Here is a 25,250-nt window from a genome sequence, read left to right on the forward strand (position 1 = left end):
TTGTAATCTATAAATATCATTACAAAAATGAAACAACATCAAGTATTGACATTGTCAAATATGAATTTAATAATTTTATTCACAGGCACATAATAAGTATTTTTAATCCAAGTTGAAAATGATAGTTTATATATAGATGTATATAATGAGATAAAAGAGCTTACTTATTTACATACATGTTAAATAATGATTATATGATTTACATTGAACAGCATCGAAAGAATATATATGTATTTCAAATATCCTCTGAAGAAGTGGCTTACACTAAGTCACAAAACTTCAGAAAATCTAATTCTTCCTACTTATTGACATCTATCTATTCATTTGAAATTATCAAGTCAAATCTTGGTAATGATGCCTACAAATTATTATGCTTTATTTATGATTGAAAAAAAATTCCACTCAATCAGTAGAAATTCAAAACAACACAATGAGGTATTTCGCATAGAAACGTTTAACAATATAACATTACTAATTAATGAATGAAAACCACTTTAAATGAATATATATAAATATACGGATGTATCTGAAATAGAAAGCCAATATATAATCTCTTTTTTAAACTTCTTTATCTATACAAAAGACATTCAATAATCTTAAATGTTTATATGTCTTATAGACAAAAAATGTGTTCGATTGTTTTGCCACAAAAAAACAAACAAACAGACAAACAAACGAGAGCATAAATTTGTGACAAGATATTTCAATTAGTGATCTGGTAGCGAAAATAATTTCTTATATTAATTATATCTTAAATAAATCTGTATGTGGATAATTGAATAATTCCTTTGATTGAAATTCATAATGATTTGAATATTTATCTTTTTATGATTATGTAAGAAAGTTGAAATCGAACAAATAAATAACGGAGACATGAAACGAAACTGGTGAGACAATATAATGAAAGATATATTATGTTTTTTAGAGTTTTGCTCTTAGTTATGTACATAATATTTAGAATACAGATACATATTAGGAGGTTCTGTTTATTTATGTGTTTTATTATGTTAATTGCTTATTTTTAAAGCATGATTCAATGGACAAAAACTTCAAAGAGGTTTTTGTATTTTTTTGTTGGTAGTTTGTTTTATTTACTTTATTGTTTTATAATTAGTTATAATTAATTTTTAAAAGCACTTTATTTAACCGCCAAAATTATTTGCAAAATGATTGAAAAATACAAAAATATCTGAGAAACACATAAGTATGAGTTGGAATTTTTAATAGTTCGAGCCCTCATACGAGGATTTTGTGTTTCTACTAAGTTGAATTTCACTTCATTTTCTTTGGAGAAAAATTTATTGATAATATCCACTGATTTAAGTTCATGATCTATATCAAATAAAAATATAAAATAAACATGAGTTATTGAATTACTTTTTACAGGTAGAAAACTTTAATTTATGAGAGGAACTTAAGCATTTCAATGAATAACATTTCAGTGTTGCTTAACGATAATTTCTATCATGAACTGATATCAGTTAACAGCCCATCAAAAACTGAAGCTGACTGGTTTATTGTAATATAGTTTGGATGGTCTACAATCATGAACATGTATAACGCATAAATAACAGAATATTCAAATCTTATGGTGAAAATGAAATTATTAAGCTGTTAAATGTAAAGAGCATACGTCATTTTTTTTACAGCTTCAGTACTGTCCACGAACTACTGTGTTATATACCATTTAGTTGATTCGCTGATTTTCGTCACTTTGGTCAGTTCATCTTGGAGCTATTAATTAGTCAAAGCGTAACTAATGATTACTGAAATAATTTTAAGATTTTGTATATTAGGACAATCATTTTCACTGTAAACCATTGAAAAGTAATTTATCTGTCCAATTCTGTCTAGTGATAAATTAACAAAGATATATAACATAATTTTAATAGTCGAGATAATGAGCCGACGTTAATGTCTAACTTCAACTAATCCACGAAATTGAACGACACATCCACTTTTGTCTCACAACAGGCTCAGCTCAGTGGTCCAGAGGTTAAGCGTTTGCACGCGAGGCCGATAGGTCCTAGGTTTGAAACTCACGAGGCAGGATCGTGAATACGCACTGCTGAGGATTCCCGTACTACGACAAAATAGCCGTCCAGTGCTTCCAGGTTTTCCATGGTGGTCTAGCTTCAATGAACTCATGATCTCAACGATTAAAATTACTATAATATTCACCAAATCCTTTCCGATATATAACAACGTCAAAAATATTACACAAACTACAGGATTTATGCTGCATTCATTGGATATATTAATAAAGACTATTTTACATTAATAAAAACCAGAAAAAAAGTGAATTTGATTTTCCCATTGACTTTATTTAATAAAATTAATATCTATTTAGATGTAATTTAGTTCTATTGTTATTAACCACGTACAAGCTTTTTTTTGTTTTTATTGAATTAATATCATAAGGAATGAAACACATTGAAAACATATGCCAAATCTTATTTATTAGATTATTCTGATTATTTTTGTGATTATTATTTTTTTTTTAAAAAAGAAAACTATTACAACTCCCCCCTCCACACACACAAAGGAAAGATTTTATCATCTTAAAATAGTTGTTAAACTTCAATATATATTCAAGTGATTTTCTGTTTATTTATTTACTTTTGTGCATATGCGTGTGTGTGTATGTGTTTTTCAAAACTAAAACCAAAATAAAAAAACACACAGTAACAAACAAAAGATGTTTGTTGCAAACGACACAAACTGATTTAATTTATTGAATGAGAAAAAAAATCTGTTTAATTATAACTGATAAATTAATAAAACAATTTTAAACTGAAAAATATTCTAATAAAAAATTATTCTTACTATTCATTGTCTAGTTTCTAAGATCTACATCATTATTGTAAATTTGTTCAAGTTTATTTAAATAATACACTAAACCTATTTATTGAGTATTTTAGTTAACTGAATAGAACAGAAGGTTTTAAAACAGTAACCATCTTTATTTTTTGTTTTTTTTTGTGTTTTTTATTTTAAAAAAAATGCTCATTACAATTAGATAATTTAGTTTAGATAATAATGACTAAATAGGTAATCTTTTATTTAGATCTACTTGTTTATTAAAATGTTTTTAAGAAAAGGGATGTTCACATATTTATGTTTAATTTTTTTTTGTGTGTGTAAAAATCGTTGGTGATAAAAAATTCAAGAAAATTTTTTTTATTATTTAGATTGAATGATAGTGAAGTTGGTTGTTTTCATTTAATAAATTGAGTTTAAAGGAAAAGATTTTCTTTTTTTTCTTTCTTCTTTTTTTTGCGTTCATTTTTTTATTCATGGTTAAATGTTTGTTGATAGATTTATAAGTTGGTCATATTTATTTGGAATTACTTGTTTGTTTTCTTATTTCAAAATGGTTGTTATAACTTAATATACTAAGTCAGTTTGATTGCATTATCAATTAATTAATACAGTTTCTAGAATGAAATAGAAGGTCAAATCGATAGCTGGGTTACAGGAACTAAATTTTAGGTAATACAATTATTCAGGTAACAGATAGTAGAACAATAAGTAGATTGATGAAGTATATTAAAATATAAAAAAAATAGTCATTATTATGAAAAATATTTATTCAAAATAGTGAATATGATTTATTTACTGAAAAATGGACAAATAACCAGAAAAGAAATGAAAATCAAGAAATAACCATTTTATGTGTTTAGGTTTAGCATAACGACAATAATCTAAATAGAGTGTGATTTGCTAGGTTCAGAATCTTTGAAACATTTTTAGTATTATTCGAGTCATGATCAGTATTTTATCATCTTTTTTGTTTTGGTTTTTTATGGAAGAAAGTTGCATATTAGAGTATACTTTTCATCAGCAATTCCGTTTCAAGCCTAAAAGCTTACTATATTTATGCTAAAAATGGAATATGATAGCAGATATATGATTCAGTGATGAAATACGACAACACATATCATGGTATTACTTAAAACGTCGCAAAATAACTTTTGAATTTTTAATAATAATGTATTAATTTCAATGGTTAAGATCGTGTGTCAGTTGAAGCTGGACCACTATGGAAAACTTGGAAGCACTGGACGGCCGTTTCATCCCATTGTGCGACTCCTCAGCAGTGCGCATCCACGACCTCACCCCTTGCCAGACTCATAATCTCAACCATTGAAATTATTATAATATTCACAAAACCCATCTGAAATTAACCAACATGAGCTCACTATTGACTGGCTTCAAGAGGTATATCCCGGAGTCCTAGTGAGAAGTAGTGACCAGTGGAGTTCAACCAGGTCTGTTGTGAGATAAAAACTCAATGGAGATAATGGTGGACGTGTCGCTCAATTTCGTGGATTGGTTGAAGTTAGACCTTAACACTGTTGGATGCCGGCCAGCTCAGTGGTCTAGCAGTTAAGTGCTCGCGCGCGAAACGCGTAGGTCCTGGGTTCGAATTCCGCAGGGGGCGAGGTCGTGAGCGCGCACTGCTGAGGAGTCCCACAATGGGATGAAACCGCCACAAGACTTCCATGGTGGTCTAGCTTCAACTGACTGATGGTCTTAACCACTGAAATTACTATAATACCCACAAAACCCATATGATACTAATGTTTTAATTAAAAAGGAATAGATATATCAGTTAACTGAACAACTGATTTGTAATGCATCAAAAGTAATAACAATAAATAATTAATAAAATTACCTTTCTCTTGACTTATATTCTGTGTTCCATATTTCGCTCGAACTCTGGATGCCACATCATTTTGTGCATGTTGATCGTGTAAATTATCATAATTTTTCTGAGAAGGATTTAATTTCCAAAATATTGATAAAAGTTTTCTAAGTTTTGTATTTACTTCGATTTGTTCAAATGAATTATGAGGATATCTTTTGCGTACTAAATATTAAAAAATTCGAATAAAAATGTATTTAACTAACTGAACCAGATGGAATATATCACTCTGTAATACAGAGGGATGTATTTTTTTCAGTGAAATTGAATGTTAGATATCAGTTTAAACTATGCTTCCAGTAGATTTACGTATCAACGTTTTAGTTGAAGTCAGAGAAGCTCTAATCGACTGTTACGTCCTGATATGGTAGCCTATAGTAGTACACATCTACAACCACACTAAAGGTAGAACTCAGGATCTTATGACAAGTGTCTAACGTTAAGGCTAATGAGCTGTCAACTAGCGGTTCACATATTCAAAATGTTTAACAACTTTTCTGTACTTCTTGGTTTTCGATATTTCTTTATTTGGAAAATCAACAATTAGTTTTAATTTTTAAGTACTATAGTTCCATAATTTCATTCAGAGGATTTACTAGTATTTTTATTTTCATGATAATTTCTAGAACCCAGGGAAATTTTATGGACAGCGAACTGCTATCATTTTAAAACACTTTACGTAATATTTTTACATCTGTAACTGTTGAGTATTAGTGTAAATTATACAGAAGATGATAAAAAAACGTATTACATGCACTTAGACTAAATGATATTATTCCCAGAAAGGGATTTTGTGGAGATTTTAGTAATTTAATAGGTGAATTCATGAGTAGGCTAAAGCTAGACCACCATGGAAAACCTGGAAACAATAGATGGCCGTTTCGTCTTAGTATGGGTTTCCTCAGCAGTGCGCATCCATGCTCCCGCCTCGTAAGATTTGAACCCAGGAGTTGTTGGTCCCGCGCACGAACGCCTAACCTCCAGACCGCTGAGCCGGCACCTGGAACCTATCGTTCTTGAGTTCAAATCTCGTGCGGCGAGATCGTTAATGCGCGCCACTGGGGAGTTCCATATTAAGACGAGGCGGTCGTCTAATGCTTACAGGTTTTCCATGGTTATCTAGCTTTAATCTACTTACGAATTCAACTATTAGTTATTATTTCCATTTATTCATCAGTTTAATATAAAGTCAATTTATCTTACAATATTAAAATTTATATATAAATGGTGTAACACAATATAACTGTTCAATATTTTCTGAATTCGTTTATCAGATACTCTGATAAGTTAATGGCAGTTCATAGTAGTGTTACGTATGTAGATTGATGAATAATGTATCCACAAATAAGCAAACAAACAAACAAACAATAATAAAATGTTGAACAATTAATCACCTAAAGGAAAATAAAGAAACTAATCCACGTATTCATTATTAGCAACGATATGAACCATTGTACAACATATTCATTTATGTTATTTCATTGAATGTATATCTTAAATGATAGAATAATTGTTAATCAATAAAATAAAAGGTTGAAAAAAAACCATAATTATCAATGATCTCTTAGTAAATTAATAATGACAAGTTTAATTAACAAGTTTTGTTTTCCCTAATTAATCTTGATGTGAAGTAAAGAAAAAAAATAATACACTGAATATATATATATAATAATAATGATAAGTAGTTAATAATTAATAATCTTTGTCATTGAATAAGATAATCGGTAGAATTGATATAAACCCAGGACTATTTGAAAACCTTCATATTCAATTGATGAGAATATTGTAACCAAATTAATGTAGCTATAAAGTTTGTCGATTTTTTTCTCAATTGTTGATGTAGTAGACTCCATAGATCTTGGTGTCTCGGTTAGAAGTTTAGAGCTAATTACTCATAAGTAGGCGTTTGTCTTTCTGATGATATAGAAGATGTTTCCTCGAAATGTACGACAATTAATTAGGTCTCAAATTATCAGTCCGTTTAGGCATACCGGAATAATTACCTAGAGTAAAATTAATAGTTCAGTATATCTATAGTTAGAAAAGTTATTTAGCATGCAAATTTTATTTACGTATACTTCAAGGACCCAGTTAATTATGTCCTTATCGTCTTCACCTCTTATGATTTGGTTGTACGAGTAATAATAATGGTTGGAACATATTATTTAGTGAAAATTATATTCTTTGGATTGCAACATGACTGCCAGAAATTTATAAGCATGAAGTACTACATATGATAATTTTTGCTAGTATCAGAATCTTGGTTCATAAATTTCCTGCTAGAGTAAATGAATCATAATATCTCTGACTGTGACAATGAGTGACGTGAAAATGAATCTCATGAGGAACGTTAGTTTTTTAAAACTTACCGATGATTTTGTTGATAAGTATTAGTTAATACAAAATATAGATGAAAAGATTGCTTCTAACCACTCTAAAGCAACCATGGTGGGCTATTATTTGAATTTACTCAGACTAAAGACTACTTAGCGAATGAAATTTAAATCAGAATTGATGATAAAATTTTTTTACTAAATTATCAGTTAGCATGAGTTCCTAACTTTTATTTTTGATGAAAGTTACTTGCAAGAATAATTTCACAACCCTGATAAACTAAAATGACAAGAGAATCTTAACATTTTTCACAGAACTTTGCGAAGCTATGATGTCATTAAAAGCACTATTTTAACCTTTCTAACAAGTACTTATCCTCTTAAGTGAATGATGAACTTTGACCGTATTAGTTTATATAGCAACTAGTAAGAACTAGTCAATTATTTTCAGTATAATTTTTTTCACTTAACCATGTTACGACTGCTATGAAACATGATGTAAATCCACATGTACTAGACATGAACATTTATATAATTTGACATTTTTCAAAAATGATTATACATTATTATTAGATAGTTATTAAATAAATCTCTTTAATAAGCGGTTGGGAGTGAATATTTAATAAATAACAGGGAATGAGCAGTTGACGTAATCGTTTCCATGTTTGACATTTAGAAACTTTACAGTCCAATATGTGTTATTAATTTACATTTTTGACTACAATTATGAATAACGAAGTAATGTAGATAAAAGTGGACTTTGTGGAGATTATAGTAACTTAATAGTTGAATTCATGAGTAGGTTAAAGCTAGACCACCATGGAAAACCTGGAAGCGCTAGACGGCCGTTTTGTTCTAGTACGGGACTCCTCAGCAGTGCGCATCAATACCGCTGGATGACGGCTCAGTTGTCTAGAGCTTAAGCATTCATGCGCGAGACCTGATGTTCTGGGTTTGAACCCTGCGGGCAGGATCATGGAGGCGCACTACTGATGAGCCCCATACTAGGACGAAACGTCCATCCAGTGCTTCCAGGTTTTCCATGGTGGTCTAGCTTTAGTCGACTCATGAATTCAGCCATTAATAATAATAATAATTACATCATCTTTCTTTATATTTCTTCATCATCATTATTAACCTTTCCAAAATACTTACAATGTAGTGGATTCATCTAAAGGTATTTTTATCAGAATGGGTTTTGTGGAGATTCTTAGAAATTTCACAAGTTAAAATCATAAGTCAATTGAAGCTAGACCACCATGGAAAACCTGGAAGCACTGGACGACCGTTTCGTCCTAGTATGGGACTCCTCAGCAGTGTATTTTATTTAGTGCGAATGATATTCATTAATACGTTTACTACTGTGAAAATCTTTAAAAAATTATATGAATTGAGATTTCGCAAAATTTTATTTATTTGAGAAGTACTAATACCAATCATTGATGTAAGTCAAAAAAGTCAGTATATAACAAAGAGCACTGAAAAATTATTTCTTTGTTGTTTAAAACTTGTCAGAGGTGACCATCAAGCGCTTAACGTGCTATCCACTGTAACTCATTTTTATTTTACCCACTAAATTGTTTAATAAGTTTCATTCTGGTGGTTGACATTACCAACGTTGATGAAACCTTGATACTGCTTAACAATAATGTTATGTCATCGGTAGATAACTTTTATCATGCTCACTTAGTTGAGGATATTGGTCTCGGATTCTTATCAAGACTTTTGCTAGCAAATCCGAAGCTACTTAATTAACTAGTAGTCATGTAATCACTAAAGAATAATGATTGTAAACTGTCATTATTTTTAAACTCATTAAGTGTGGACTTTTACTCTAGTTCAAGTAGTGAGTAAACTAAATAGGTTCGAGGATAGTTTTCACTAACAAGTGTGTTTGGAGCTACCATATTATAACGATGTTGTAAAAAAACTGAGATATTTTATTCAGTTAACACGGTAAAATAAGAAACCTGAAAAGAGATATAGTAATTTCTAAAGTACTAATCCAGTTATTGATAATATTTCATAATTTTTGGAATGTATATAAACCTGTCTAAATTATAAACAAAGCACTATCTAATTACATCATTTTAATCATAAAAATGTATTGAAATGAAGATGTTGGTGTGATGAATACAAAGACCATATATAACTATATTTACGAATGTACAGCTTAAGTAAATGATTTCGTCGAAAAGAAAATTTTCTTCGCTGAATTCTCTTTTTCTCATTCAGTGACACTGGATTATTTTAATTAGACTATGTAGTTCTTCAAAGAAATTAAAATTACTTTTTATTTAGGTATAAAAATTTAAACGAATGTATCATAATGATATAAGTATTTCAAGAATGCGATATAATTATTTTTTGTTTGCATTTAGTCTTTTTTCTTTGAAAAAGACATGGAAACGTGGAACTTTTCTGTTCTGTGACATCTTTCGTCGAATTTGTAATGAATCTCGTTATATTAGGCATAAGGACTAAGTGGAGTTTGTAGGTGATGATTACTTTTATCGTCTAATTAGTGTAGTGTTATATAATAAGAGGGTTTGATGGTTTTCACTTTTTACAGTGCCAAAGAAAGACAACAATGGCTGGATTCATCTCTCTACATTTACCTTTACTATTGTTTTCCCTAGTGATTTTATACGTTTTAATATTGTTTTTAACAACCAAGTTAAACTAAGTGGTGCATTTATTTGTGTATTGCGTCATGATTCTCAGAGGATTAAATTAACCAATATGCATGTTTTATCAAAGAGATTAACGTCAACAAAAGCTAATATTGTCTTTGGTAATTAGTTTTGAGATGTAATTATTCCTTTTGTCACCGAATAAATAAGCACAATGTTTTGAGTAAAGTTAATTACATTAGCGGAGAAAGTAAGGTGGATATATTTCATTTTGAAAAAAGAAATGAATGTTAAGCAATAGTTAAAAACGTTTTAAAATGTTCACTGTACAACACATGTAGTTTAATTACACAGATAAAGCATAAAAATTACGTATTAGCTAATGAGAGATGTAGCATGATTATATATGCGGAGAGAATATATGTTGTAAGTAGGTAAATAATCATATTGTCGTTAAGTAAGTTAGCCAACCGAACTTCCTCAGTTGAAGGTATCTTTCATGTTCATATTTCGTATGAAAAAATATCACTTGGGACATGATTTTAAAAAGTTACTACTTAAATATGTATGGTTATAGAACTAACAAAACTAGCCTAAATAGGGCTAAATAATATATAAACAATTGACTTACTGATAATATCTAAAAATGCTCTGTCTATGATTTTTTCTTGCCCATAATTTGCTGCTTCATAAACTCTACATTCATAAATACCACCATCATTTTCTCTGGCTGACTGTACAGTAAGAAGTACTTCACTACGATAGTTATAATTTAATTCACCGGTAACTTGTTTATAAATAGTTATCCCGACTGATGATCTGCTGGTGATTTGTTGAAATGAATAAGCAAGTTCACCAACTATATTACTGATATTACTGTACTTTGAATTGTGTGAGTTTAAATCTGATTGCATAGATAAAATGTTGTTTAGTACTTGTGGATTAACTAATATCGTAGGTCGAATTGAAGATGTTTCAATTAAATAAGTTGGTCGGAACCAGTCTATTGCTATATTGACTGATTTATCTTTCGTAACGTACACCGAACAGGTGAGATTAAATGCAGATCCAATAGTAATCAAGGTTGGAGATGATATTGTGACTTTTTGAAAAAAAAGAAATAAAGGAATTTATTCATGTTATCAACAAGTCATCTGTAGTCATATAGTTATAAAACTAGGAACCTAGCTAGCAAATGAACATTTAAATATATGAAGTCAAAATTGCCAACAAAAATGCTAGTTCTCTAATCAGCTACCATGAGCTGAAATAGTTCAGTGCATTTTTATAGACCAAGATTCATAAAAAATTGTTGCTCTTTAGCTAGGAGATGCCTAACAGCTAATACCCCCAAGCACTCAAATATCTTACTTACTCACTCAAATATCAGGTTCAGTCTTTTCATTTCACTTAAATAAGAAAATTTATAGATTTTATTTTTCATTAACCTAATGACAGTGACAAAACAAGCACTTATCCTCATAAAAGTTTCTCCTTTACTATACATTTCGTTACGATTCCGTGTTTCACACTTATGTCAAGTTCACAGAAATGTTAACTGAATGAGGAATACTAACAGTCAAAGGATCACTAAGAATTTGATTCTCTTACAGGTGCTGTTTCTTCTTGATTAGAAGTTTTTGTTATCAAATGGAGAATAGTTTAGACTGCTAACTAAGAAGGAGTGTTAGACTTTATTTTCCATTGTTTAGATGAAAATAGATAAAAAAATATTTGACATCAAGACAGAAGTTTAACTTCATAAATTGTATAAATTAGAACAATTAAGAATGTTTTGTAATAAGTTAAATGTTATTTATCTAAATTTATGTAGATAGATTACGATCATTAAAGATTAACACTTAATAAGTTAACTGACATTGAAATAATACCATTTACTACATCTGAAAAATTTTAATCATTTACTTGGGATTCATATTTACCTAGAATGATATTTTTAGCTACCTCAAGAACATTCCTTAGGTTGAACATTTTGAAGTATGAATCAATCGATCAGTCAGACGAATCAATGAAACTGTGATTCATAAATAAACATAACGAGAAACTATGTGTAGTACTCAACATTTTCTAAATGAGTATGATACTTGTAATTTATAAATATATTTTAAATACTGAAATTCGTTTCGTTCAATGTTCCAAACAAAATTATTTAAAATACATATACAAGTTTGCAATAGTCATCATTCTCGAAAAGTTTTAACGTAAACAATATATTTCGCCCTAATTAATAAATCAATCTAACATGCCATATTATATTACTATTACTTAAAACAGAGTATATATCTAATTGTTATATTTGATGAACTGTCATACAAACTTTATGAACAATATGTTTAAAGCATTTAAGTAATATATTGAATTTGTCTCCAAATTTTATCATGATTCGACTGTATAAATCATGATAATTGGAAATAATTCCGTCGACTAATACGCCCGTTTAAATTATATATATTTCGTATCTGTTTTTCATATAACACGAAAAGCCTAATCAAAACAAAGCGATCAAACCACATAAGGTATGCATAAATCAACTTGATTAATAATGTATTATTATTATTTTTTCGCCAAGATTTTGTTTACCACATTGTTCATAGGTTTGAATTGAGTTTCTGTTGATTTTTTGGATTAAAATGGACGATACAAATATGAAAATACATAATATATATTTTTTTAATATTATTAGATAAATTCATTAGATGGAGGCACTTATAATTACTGACCAATGTTTTACTTTGGATATTTATAATCCTCCTCTTTGAAAAAAAAGAGGGGGGGGGTAGATCTTAACCAAATAATAACGATAATAACACGGCGCATAAATCATCAATCAGTTGTCGATAAATTGCTTATTTAATTTCATTCTTTTTTCTTTTTTTTTTCAAAGACAATTGATCAATGAATAGATGGGTCAGATAAGATAATCAAGTTTGTAAACATATAAATAACTTGTAGGGTAGATTTGTCAATATATTCAAATGAATACAATAATAGAAATATAATATCTAAATAATAATTTCGCAAAGAAAAGAGAGAAAACGCAAAGAATTTCTGATTCGTTTACCAAAAAGTAAAAAATAAAACAACTTCAAAATTAGAAAGATTATTTACAATCATTTATGTTTCCAACTTCTTACTTATTATTTATATTCTGAAAAATAAATGAGCGACAAATAATCATAGAAAACAGATTAAATCACATTTAGTGAGAGAAATAAATGAAAGATAAGTTAAGGGGAAAGTGTATACTTGAAAGTAGTTTTTTTTCGAAAAACCAAAAAAAATGGATTTGGTAACGTAAACTTCTCACTGTCTCTCTAATAGAATTTTGAAAATTTTAGTGTTTTTATTTGGTAGGAATATTATCAAGTAATAAATTATCATTATATAATTTTTCAATTATTCTGTAATTATGGGATTTATTATTGGGGATTAATATAGGTTAGGAAAAAAAATCGAAGGTCCGAATAATTTTATCTCTGGAACTTTCTAACAGTGTTTATTCATGATTTTACGTACAACCTAGTAAGTTCATGTCTCAAAGTGAGGACAATATATGTATATAAGTAACATTTTAAGTATATTCTAGTTTTCTTCGGTAAATAGACATCAAACTAATAGTATTAATAATACGAACAAATGCAGCATAAACGTTGTTTTGCAATTATTTAGCATAACTTAGAATAAATGAAGGAACCTATAGAGAATACATTCTGAGGTTTATTAAAGTCGATATTATTTTGAAAATCGAATAATACATTTGGTGAAACTTATTATAGATCATTTTTTTATCATAAGATGAAATAAAAAGCCATTTCCTTTGTCTGCAAATATACAATAATAGTGCATAAAAGGTGACAGAACGACAATGTTTCCTAAATACAAATAAAAAGTTGTACTGATGAAACACAAGGACTACGAATATCTTCTTAGAGAAAGTTGCCATTATTCTACGAAAAAAATATGTAGTTTTTTTCGAAACTGTTCACAATTGACTATCATTATGAGTATGAAAAAGTAAAAGATGAAAATTAAACTAGAAGGTATTTCTATTCGACGATAACATAATAATATTACATATACTTTAGAAATAATAAATCTTCAATGGAGTACCTTTCTACCTTTTTCATATTACATACAAATGACTACCTAAGAATAAATCAAGAAAAAACATATAAGTGAGATAATAACTTTGTTTTCAATCATTACCTTTAGGAAGTCCAGACAAGTTAACTGGACGAAACCTTGGAATTATTTAGATTTCAATCACTGAAATTATTTCAAATATAATTTTCACATATAATGAGATAAAAACTCCTTAGAACTATTGTTGATTTTGAAAAACATCCATATAAACAATCAGTTTTCTACAAATTATATCATTCTACGTAACGTTTAATATTCTTCTAACTATATTTACTATGAATAAGAACTTTCGTCTAAATTTGAACGAATAGTTTCACAATATTTATGCGCCGAGTTAATGTGAGTCACTAAAGTGAAATAAAGTATTTGTAAAATCTCATCGAAAGAATTTGAAGTAAGTCCAACGTTTCGCCTGGCAATCTGCTTCAAGCTTTTTCAAGCAAAATATAATCAAACAACAAAATTATCGAATAACCATGTATGAGTTCACTTGGTATTGTTTATTTTGTATCTTCCCATTGAAATTTAAGAATGCAATTGATCAGTCTGTTATTGGCATATGTGCATACTGTACGTATGCCTCGATATTACCTTAATCCGCAAGCTATTTGTAAGCAATGATGGGTTAATACAATTACGAAATTAACTTGATCAATGATTATTAATAGAAGTGGATGTATTATTATGGAAAATATTACCGTAGATTTCATAAACTTGATTGTAATCCTTCAAATAATAGAATAATCAACGGTTACTGTTATTTTAAGTGATCTTTATATTATTCCGTAATAAGTAATATCTAAGTGAATTTTAATTTAATTACATCACAAAAATAATAAAATTGTCTTTTTTATAGAAGAAAATCAAGTTCATCATTGCTGTAATAGATACATACAATAAACAAAGAGAAAAAGGGACTTCATTCATCAATCATTAAATTTTATTTAATTTTTGATTGAATGCAAATGATGTAAAAAAAGGAAAATAATGAATATTGTTTAAAATAAATGAATATTGAACAATAATTTAGATTTATTGCATAATACGTTTGTTTTCTCAGTTTTTATATGATTTCTCATGGGATATTTATATAATTTATGTTGCCTTGATGTATATATATATATATATATATATATATATATTACGCTAATGATACTATCTTTTATGTCCATTATTAATTTCATCAACAATATATCTTAAAGTTGGTATGGAAAAGAAACAACAGAAAATTAATACCAGGTGATGCAGTGATTTGAATGACTGTACAAGGAGATGTATTTTGAGAAATTTCTTGCGGTAGGAAGATTGGTACATTATAATATGAATCCTCTTTCTCTGAAGTTTAATTACATCATTGTCATTTTTCTTACTGATTCCAATTCATATATTTACTACCATTAATCTGTTTTTTTCATCAGTATGGGGTTGTGCAGAATATTAAGTTTTGGATTGAGATCATAAACCGACTGATGTTAGACCACTATTGAAAACCTGAAAGCACTGAACGATCGTTTCGTCCCAATATAGGAGCCCTCAGCCGTGCGCATCCACGAGGCCGCCTCGCGAGATTCGAACCCAGGACATACCAGTCTCGTGCGCAAGTGCTTAACAACTAGACCACTGAGCTGGTATTCAACGGTGTTAATATCCCTGAGTTCAAATCCCGTGAGCGGGATCGTGGATAACACTGCTGAGAAGTCCCACAATAGAACAAAACGCCCGTCCAGTGCTTCCAGGTTTTTAGTGGTGGTCTAACATCAATCGCTTCATGATCTCAATAAAAAACCTGTTTACAGTTGCTTCATTAAATAAACATCTAATGTTCGTTAACTCCAAGAGTTCTAATCACTTATTGAATGTTCTGAAATTTTCTTTCCCAAACTTTATTTATCCCAAACAAAATTTTTTATAACCTTATCAACTCTATTGGAATCTTAGCTACCGTCGTATTTATAAGTATGCCAATATCTGTAATAACGGTGATTTTAAATTATTATAGGTTGTGAGCAGCTGATGAGAACCTAACGAAATAAAATAAATTTATATTATTCTGCACCAATCTTTGTTCTTGCTCTCCTTAAGAAAATTAATAGACAGTTAAGATTTAATAAGCCTGAATATTAATTTTATAATGTTTAACCAACTTCAGGATCAAATGGTATGTTGATTAATTAAAAATGGAAATTATCATATAGAAAGCTTATTATATTTGAATATCGTGGGTAAATTTATATCTTCTCCTATGTATATGTCATGAATGATAAAAATATAACGATATTATGATGGGAATAAGGAGTTGCTTTGTACACTGAGGTACATTTATGCTGCACAGTTTGAATCACAAATTCAGGAAGTAAAAAACTTTGCTTCTCGTTAGTGAAGAAATAATTGAACATAGGTCATAGAACTAAATTTAAAAAAGGTCTTAAAGCCTTATTTGCGAATTGGTTAGGTGGTATTTTTAAATTCACAGAAACTTTCAGCATTAGACTACTCACAATTCTATTATATATATAAAGGCTACTTGTTCTAGGCATAAATATATTATGATAGTCATCATTTCATTTTAAGACCTACGATGATGTGACGACTCATATTTTTTAAAATGTTACATCACTTTTCTCGCGTTTATTTCCAATGCTCACCATATTATCTGAACTTTTATTCAACTGACCTTCATTAGTTTTCATATATAGATTTATTGATGAGTATGTCTCTGTTTGAAATTTATTTGGCATATACGTCCCATATTTTAGATACGATCTCTTTTCATTACACTATGGAAATTCATAGAATGGACTAATTGTTTTAAATATTTGAAAAAGTTGTCACTGACTTATAGGATAATAATATAATACCAATTTAATAATGATTTTTCTAGGCTTTCATATTAATAATTAATACATTACGGGTTTATGTACTTTAATTGTCGCCTTATCAAATATGTAGGAGTTATTGGTTTTGTCCTGTTTATCAAAAAGATTTGGGTGAAGTGAGGTTGTAATCTCTCACCAAACGAAAGAATATTAGATGTTTTACTCATAAGACACCATTCCATCGAACTTGCACATAAATGCACATAAGTTTCAAGTACTTTACCAGATATATACTGAGCTTAAGCGATACGAATATTTTCGTTTGAACTACATATTTATCATTCACAAAGATTCTGAACTATTTTATTTCCCCTAACATTACAGGTTTCTAAGTATTTTCAGAAAATAGCGTCAGATCTTTCCTTTGTTTCTAAATGTGTATTGTTACGATGTAGAGAAAAGCACTAACCAACCTATGCTACAAACGTATATAAATAAACTAATCAATCAGATTCCCGGTAGTACCATTCTAACCAGGGTTTATAAACATTTTGGTTGATTCTGTGACATTGTTCATTATAAAGCCAATATATTATATTCTTACAGACATTTTCTCTGGTTAGCCATATTTACTTCAATTGAATAACAATGATATTAAACCTAGTATTTCCTTTTAACAGTTGATCAGTCAGTGTTAATGAGATTACAAAGGGCTTTTTGTGTAAGTTTATTTATAATTTCTATATATTTGCGATTGAATATACTCGATTATAATCCAAAATAGAAAATAAAATCACTTCCCGATATTCACCAGAGTTTTTGTTTCATTTTTGATATTATTTATGTTCATCAATTCCCTGACTGTATTCTAGTCTTGAGACAGTACAGTAAAAATATCACGTCGCAAACATTTTCGATTACACTTCAAACAATAGACTATTGGTCGTTTTTCAGAAATGTTTTCAAACATAATCAGATCAAATTTATCTAAATATGTATAAAACATGTGATTTTTGGGTAATGTAACGGTTATTGTCGTTATTTAGCATAAAATACCATGTAAAATATTCCACATTTTTTAAACAATGTCACTTCTGATAAGATCTGGCAGTTCGTTCACTCAACGTTTTTGCAGATTACTGTGACTTAAAGTGGATTACTGACCAGTAAAAGTAATGTTTTTTGGTTTATTGTTGCAGAAATGCTCCCAAAAAATTTGTTCATTCAGGAAACCACTCATGTACGAAATACAACTCGTTGTCAGCAAAAAGTAATTAACAACAAATGACTACTGGATTAAAAATAATATCTTAGTAAATCTGCTTATATATAAATCTACAAAACAACGGTTGTCTAAGGAATTGATTAGTATTCGATAACTTATATTGTGATAATGTTGAAATATGGTATAACGAATCACTCTGTAAAATGTAATAACTAACAAAGTAGTAAATGATTTACTGAATCACACGCTTGGCTTCATTCTAATAGAAACAATTTGTGAGAATAATTTATATGAATCATTTTTTAAACAACTAGGTTTCGCCACTTAAACTATATTACAAATATTCAATTTATATTGTTTTGGATTATCCCGTCGCTGATAGTCGGACTGCATTCAGATCAGTTTTAGTTAACATGTGAAAATTATTATTTCACAGTATTTATACAGAATAAATGAGATGTGATTAGAATTGAAATTGAGAAGGTACGTTTCACCCCAGTGGAACTCATCAACTGGATGCACTTTTATCACAATTTTGTTATTCACCCTGATTTTTGAGCTCAGTACACGTTGTACAAGTAAGGGGTTATCTGGACGTAGTATACAAGTAGACAACGTATTGGAATCTGTAGTAAAATGTACCAGCTTTGAATTCTGAGGTAAACAGCAAATTTTGCAAAAAGGTACTTCCAGCTGACGGGTCTTCATAAAGACGAACAGAACTTCTTGGATCCCGCTGCTAGCCACATTTTATCTATTTTACATTCATCATAATACAAAAAAACTTCATTGGAAAAGTAAATCATCTAGGGAATTGTTTGTAAACCAAGTCGCAATAAATAAATCGTGTTACTGTTTCAACTTTTTTAAGCACTACACACAAGTTACTCCGCAACAAATTAAACACTAAACATTTATTTGTTAAAGCGATACTAATATATGTTGTCTTATAATGGTATAATTATCAGAATGGGTTTTGTGGAGATTTTTAGAAATTTCACTGATTGAAATCATGAGTCAATTGGAGATAGTCCACCATGGAAAACCTGGAAGCACTCCAAGGCCGTTTCGTCCTAGTATGAAACTCCTCAGCAGTGTGCATCTACGATCCCACACCCCGCGAGATTCGAGCCCAGAACCTATCAGTCTCGCGTCAGGCGCTTAACCAACTAAACCACTGAGCCGGCATCCAACAGTGTTAATGTCTAACTTCAACCAATCCACGAAGTTGCGCCACCGTACACCATTGTAATCAGTGAGTTGATATCTCACAACATACCTGGTTGAACTCATACTAGGACAAAACCGCCGTCCAGTGCTTCCAGGTTTTTCATGATGGTCTAACTTCAATTGATTTATGATTTCAATCAGTGAAATGGTATAATTCCTAAAGTTATTTTGAAGTTGTTTCTTAAAAATTACATTCTTCAATGGTCATATCATCCACTTTCCATTGCTTTTTCAATTAGAAAATAACAGTGAAATAAAAACAAGAAGCTTTCCCAATAATGACATGATATATTCTCTCGTGAACATATAACGTAGTCTTTTATTTCTTATATTATTAATATATTTAAAAGCTTTTTATATAAACCATATAATAAACAATATAATTTCTTAATATTAATCTTCTTATTTAAACAAATAAACAGGTAAACACTTGTTTTGTTTGCTTGTTTTTTTCTCTTTTCAATACTTCGTTTTATCATTATATCTATCATATTATAATTATTGTTATCATAAATACATAAACTATAATATTACAAATAAGTAAACAAAAAAATCAATACTTGATATCTCTTGCACATAAGATAATTACTCTTTGTTTTATAAAAATTATACCATATAAGAAAGTGAATAATTTGACAAGTCACGATAGATATAACTTGTTGTTATGATCATTATTTTCATTATTGTTTTTTTTTCTAAAGTTCAAATACTTTAGTCAAAGATCTAAAAGTGTTGGTTCATGAAAGGAACAAGTTTGATTATAAACAATATTTATATAAAAACATTAAATGATTACTAATATCATATAAACAAATATACTAGTGAAATTCAATGGTATCTGTTGATCTTAATAAAACGGTTATTGATTCACATTATTATGATGTTGCGTATGGATTAATTACGTGATAATTGTTTTGACGTATATTGAAACGATCACGAAATACATATTCTGTTAATAATGGTAGTTATAATTATTTCTTATTTAAAAGTGAAAAGAAGGTCATTTACTTTGAATAAAAATGAGATATCAGGTATTATTTGAAACTATCAAACAATGTTATTTTCAAAAAAGAAATTCTCGTTATTGTCCATTATTTATTTCAACGTAAATAATGATTTAAAAGAAGTATGAAAACATAATTTGTATTGGTGTTTTATCTTATAAGGTTGATGGTTTAATTGAAAACAAAACATCAATTGTCATACTTGTTATCATCTTAAAAACATGGCTATGATTGTAATTACATATCAATATAGATCTTCGTATTTGCATCTTACTCAAATAGCTTACGAATATGCGTTTGGAAAAAGTATTTTTGATGGATCACCAGTTACGGTCAGTTTGTGATAAACAATATTTTAAAATTTGAATTATTTTCACAATTAATTGAGTGAACATAATTTTGAAGTGAATCTTGACAACGATGAAAATGAAGCAATATGTTTCAGATATAATTTATTACTTTGATATTAAGATCCATTAGATGAATTTAATAGTTTGATCATATTTATTCAATAATATATCTAGTTCTGTGTTATTTAAATGTTATAGCAAATAAGAGATCGATTTCAAACGGATTTGCATTATAATGATAATAATTTTCATGAAAACAGATTGTTTCACCTGTACAGGTGAAACTTATATATCTTTCTTATCGTGTTATAAAGCACATTAACTAAAAACTGTATTCACTTTGAGAAAGCCTGTTATTCTGAAGTGACTTACTTCACTATAAGTGGTTGCATAGTTTAAAAGAGTTATATGTAACAATTTATTCAAATGGTACACAATATTCAACAGTAAAAAAATTTCAGTTTCCAACCAATATAAAAATTTTCTTAAAAAAATAGGAAAGATAACATGTTGACCTCGGAAAAAAACATTATGCTAAATTTGAAATATCAAAATATTAATTTTGTAATTCTTTAGGAAGTTATGATGAAATTGATTATACAGTTTATACTACTGTTATGTGAGCGATATTTTCAAATCTTTACTTGACGGCTGATAGAGATTTCGTTATTTGGTATCACAAGGGGTTTTGTGGATATTATAGTAATTTTAATAGTTGACATCGTAAGCCAACTGAAGCTAGACTACCATGGAAATACCGGAAGCAATGCGCGGCCGTTTCGTCATATCGTGAGACTCCTCGGCAGTGCGTGTTCACGATCCCGCCTCACGAGATCCAAACCGAGAGACCGATAGGTCCAGGTTTTCCATAGTGGTCTAGCTTAAATGAGCTTATGATCTCAACCAGTAAGCTTCGTTATTTGTTAGTTTCGAGAAGAAATCAACTCGAAATTGAGAAAGATATTCATTCACGACAATGTACGAGAGTCATTACATATTAGGAATGTGTTGCGGTAACATTAAGTGGATCAATTGTTTGTCACAGAGCTAGTAAGTGATACTGAGACCTATGTGTCCTACGGTCAAACGTTTATGTAACAGAAATTAAATAATTTTTAAATGCTTCCTATTTTCAGCTAGGTATGTTATAGATATTAACTTCGAATGAAAATGACTTTGAAAAAGTATTTGTTTTATTGTAACTATGCAAGAATGTCTTAAACCCATCTATAATCAGCAAAACCTTTAGAGTACCAACATGAGAAAAGTGACAAGGAATCTTTCTTTAATATATCCTATGTTATGCCCGGTATTCTTCCAAGTTTTCCTGTTATTTTAACTTTAAAATTTGGTAATGACTTGATTATTCGTTATTCTATGTATACTTTATTTTGGTAGAAAAACCTATGTGGCACTGGATCAAATTAGTTTGTTTTCCCATTATTTAATATCAGCTTGAGATCCAATGAAAACACTATAAAAAAGATCATTCTTGGACTTCACGTAAATGACAACCGATTTGTACGATTCCAAACAATACTCAAACTAAGGTTCATGGAGTTACCACATTCTATTCAAAAACTATATTCATAACCCGATGATTCATGCCTTTATTTTTTAGTGATCTTATATAAAATCATGGGTTTGTTGAATTAATATCATTTGTGAATAGTATCTCGGTGTTGACATGTTTGAACACCACTTGCTATGACTTCCCCCTTAAATATCGAAAAGTTATCAGTATTTCAAAGATTTATTGCTAGATATTTCAAAAATTTTGAGAACGTAATTCATGCTAGAATGTAAAATAGTGTTGGGTAGTTGGAATCTTTAAAATTTATAGAAAGTAATAAAACTGTTATGTGGGTTACTATATCATGTTTTTAAATAGAAAATATATTCATAATGTCAGTTTGTGTCCATCGAAAGGTATTTAACCATATCCTGTATATCTTAGAAATTTTACGGATGTACCAGTTAGCTCAGTGATGTGATTTATTGTCACTATTATAAAACTAACTGTTGTTAGTTATAGGTGTCATTACCAAGGTTTGATTTGATAATTTCGAATAAATTGAGCATTGGGTTGATTGTTATAAATAAAAATAATATATTTGTAATATCCCAATGAGTAGAAAATTGATTTTCTGATGTTTCGTGGCTTAGTGTAAGTCACTTCTTCAGAGAATAAATTTGGTTATTTATTCTCTGAAGAAGTGACTTACACTAAGCCACGAAACATCAGAAAATCCAATTTTCTACTCATTGGGATATTACAAATATATTATTTTTATTTGTTATTAATTATCATTAATATTTCTAAATATCTCTTGATAGTATCATAGCCTCAACGGCTGTTTTGATTTGGTGTCTGGTTGAGATTCGTTTATATTTATTTGAATAATAATTATGTAACATTGAATATATATAGATTTTGAATATTAAAGTATCTTACAGATGAATAATAATGTATTCATCATGCTTATCATTTAACGAAAATTTCTTAAGAAAAAACATTTTGTAAATAGCAATAACATTCAGAAAATATAAAGTTTTCACTGGTCAACTGTTGGCTAACATTGTTCCTTACACCCCGTCCTACCATAATTTATTGTTCAATAATTAAAAACTCATTGAAATACCTGTTTTAATAATTTTTCTCCCTTTATACTCTAATCAGAGAGAGATTTTGTTTATTTGATTTGACAAGACAAAAAATGCTCATATTCTTTAAATGTTATAAGAGATGTATACATAGCTTTCTGATAGTTGTTTACAATTTGCTTGTTCTCTTGAATGATATTTTCCTCTGATAAAGGAGAATAAGATGTTTTAATAATCATGAAGGAGAATTTTTCCTATCAAATGAGCTACATAATTTAAACATTATGAGCAACGTTAAGTTAGAGTGGAAGTTGTTCCTGCCAATATATGAGATTAACTTATTATCTCCGTTTTAAGTACAGTGATATCTCATCGTTGACTTAAGCCTTAATTCAGAGGTACCAATTTCTGATATCTAGCGGTTGAATTTGTAATTTCGTGTTTATATTAACTTAGAATTAATGAGCAATTTATTTTTGGTTCCTAGAGTGTTCACATTTAAAGAAAAATTGCATGTTAAAACCAAATCTTTTCAATATTAAGCTTCTAACCATTTATAATTACATCTTATTATTTGGATAACTATTATGATTTGATTTTGGGGATCGATGGCGGTTAACGAAGTTGTAGACTCACTAGGTTACATCAAACAGATATACTGATGTAGACCATTTTACAGCTGATAATATATTAAGAAACTTATTTCAACTATTTCATGTTTTACTTGAAATGAGGAGTTTTCACACCATTGAATTAAAGCAAAACATCAGGGCGTTCTTTGTTCACTACATTTGATGTCGCTGACAACCAGGGGGGGGAAGGGAGCTGTTCTGTGAACACCGTTGTGGGCCTGGAGTTGAGGTGTTAGTTGAGGCAGTCTGCTGAGGAGAGGTGACGTCGAGTGGAGTGTTTTGGCGGGGCGGCGTTGGCTGCAGAGGGTGATGACGACAGAGAGGAGCGGTGGGACGTGCGGCTGCTCGGTGGACATCGAATGTAGATGGCTCAACGGGTCGCTAGTTCGCAGGCGTTGAAAGTCCCAGGTGCCGGGTGGATATTGGGTGCTGATGCGCCGGCACGCTGACGGAGCTATGAAGGTCAGCGGGCCGCAGACTCGACATCTTGACGGAAAGCGTGGCAAAGACTGAAAAAAAAGAGGAAAGTGGCATGGCGAGCAGAACCACCGCAAGAACGACTGCCTTAAAGGGGGATGAGTGTGGTGTTAGCTACTTAAATCCACATAAGTAGCATATAACGATGGTCAGGAATAGAATGTATTTCAGTAATAGTTCGAGAAGGAAACAACGTGAACGGAAAGCAATCGGTGTGGAAATGCACGAACAGTGAAATCTGAGATGACGAACTGAGATTTGCAAAAGAAATAGTCAAGTTTGAGACAATTGATTTATATTTTGCCAATTAACTATTCACTGTATGGTTCTCAGATTTTAATGAGATATTCTCTAATTTCGTGTTCATATGCATTTGATTGTCCCCACTTGTGTTCTTGTCACTAGTGAGCACATGATTGTTGCCGAGAAAAATCAAGGAGTTTAAACTTTTGAGAAAAAAGTAACACCTATTCTCTAAACATTCTCTCCAAATTACTTTCTTTATTCCATTTAAACTACATTTTAAACAAAATGATCAATATTTTAATAGAGGGGTTACATTATATTTTGTAAATAATTTGTATTGACTAAATGATATTTTTCACTAATTTTAGATTGTATACAAAAGCAATTAGGTATATTGTTCTTGAACACATCCGAATTATTCATATATATATATATATATATATATATATATATATATATATATATATATATATATATATATATATATATATATATATATATCCGCATGAATAAATCTCAAAGAGAAAAAAAGTAGAAAAACTTAACTAAATCATAACGACGTAGAATACTATATTAGCATGTAATTATATAAAGTTTCCTATGTTTATTAAAAAGAAATCCTAAATCAAATATACTAATCTTGATGAATTATTGCAAAGTTTAGTACAATTTAATGGGATAAAATTCAGTTTTATCTTTTAAAAATGAAGTATGGAATATGTTAATTACATAAAACGTTATGCCTCTCACTCTTTATGCATATATATATATATATATATATATATATATATATATATATATATATACCCTTTATGTTAAGCTGAAATA

General features: G+C 29.4%; 1 protein-coding gene across 2 annotated transcripts in view; it reads right to left on the bottom strand.

Annotated features, from left to right (window-relative positions):
- Nucleotides 1-984: 984 nt before the first annotated feature.
- Nucleotides 985-25,250, bottom strand: part of MS3_00007853 (uncharacterized protein) — an 81,005-nt gene continuing 56,739 nt past the window's right edge. For both annotated transcript variants that reach the window (XM_051216202.1, XM_051216201.1), the window contains 3 exons: nt 10,306-10,776; nt 4,679-4,873; nt 985-1,332 (listed from right to left, as the gene is read on the bottom strand). In XM_051216202.1, coding sequence (XP_051066768.1) covers nt 1,139-1,332; nt 4,679-4,873; nt 10,306-10,776 — 860 coding nt within the window. In that variant the 3' untranslated portion in view covers nt 985-1,138. The remainder of the gene's footprint in view (nt 1,333-4,678; nt 4,874-10,305; nt 10,777-25,250) is intronic.

This window comes from Schistosoma haematobium, chromosome 4, assembly GCF_000699445.3.
Source record: "Schistosoma haematobium chromosome 4, whole genome shotgun sequence".
NCBI classification, from domain to species: domain Eukaryota; kingdom Metazoa; phylum Platyhelminthes; class Trematoda; order Strigeidida; family Schistosomatidae; genus Schistosoma; species Schistosoma haematobium.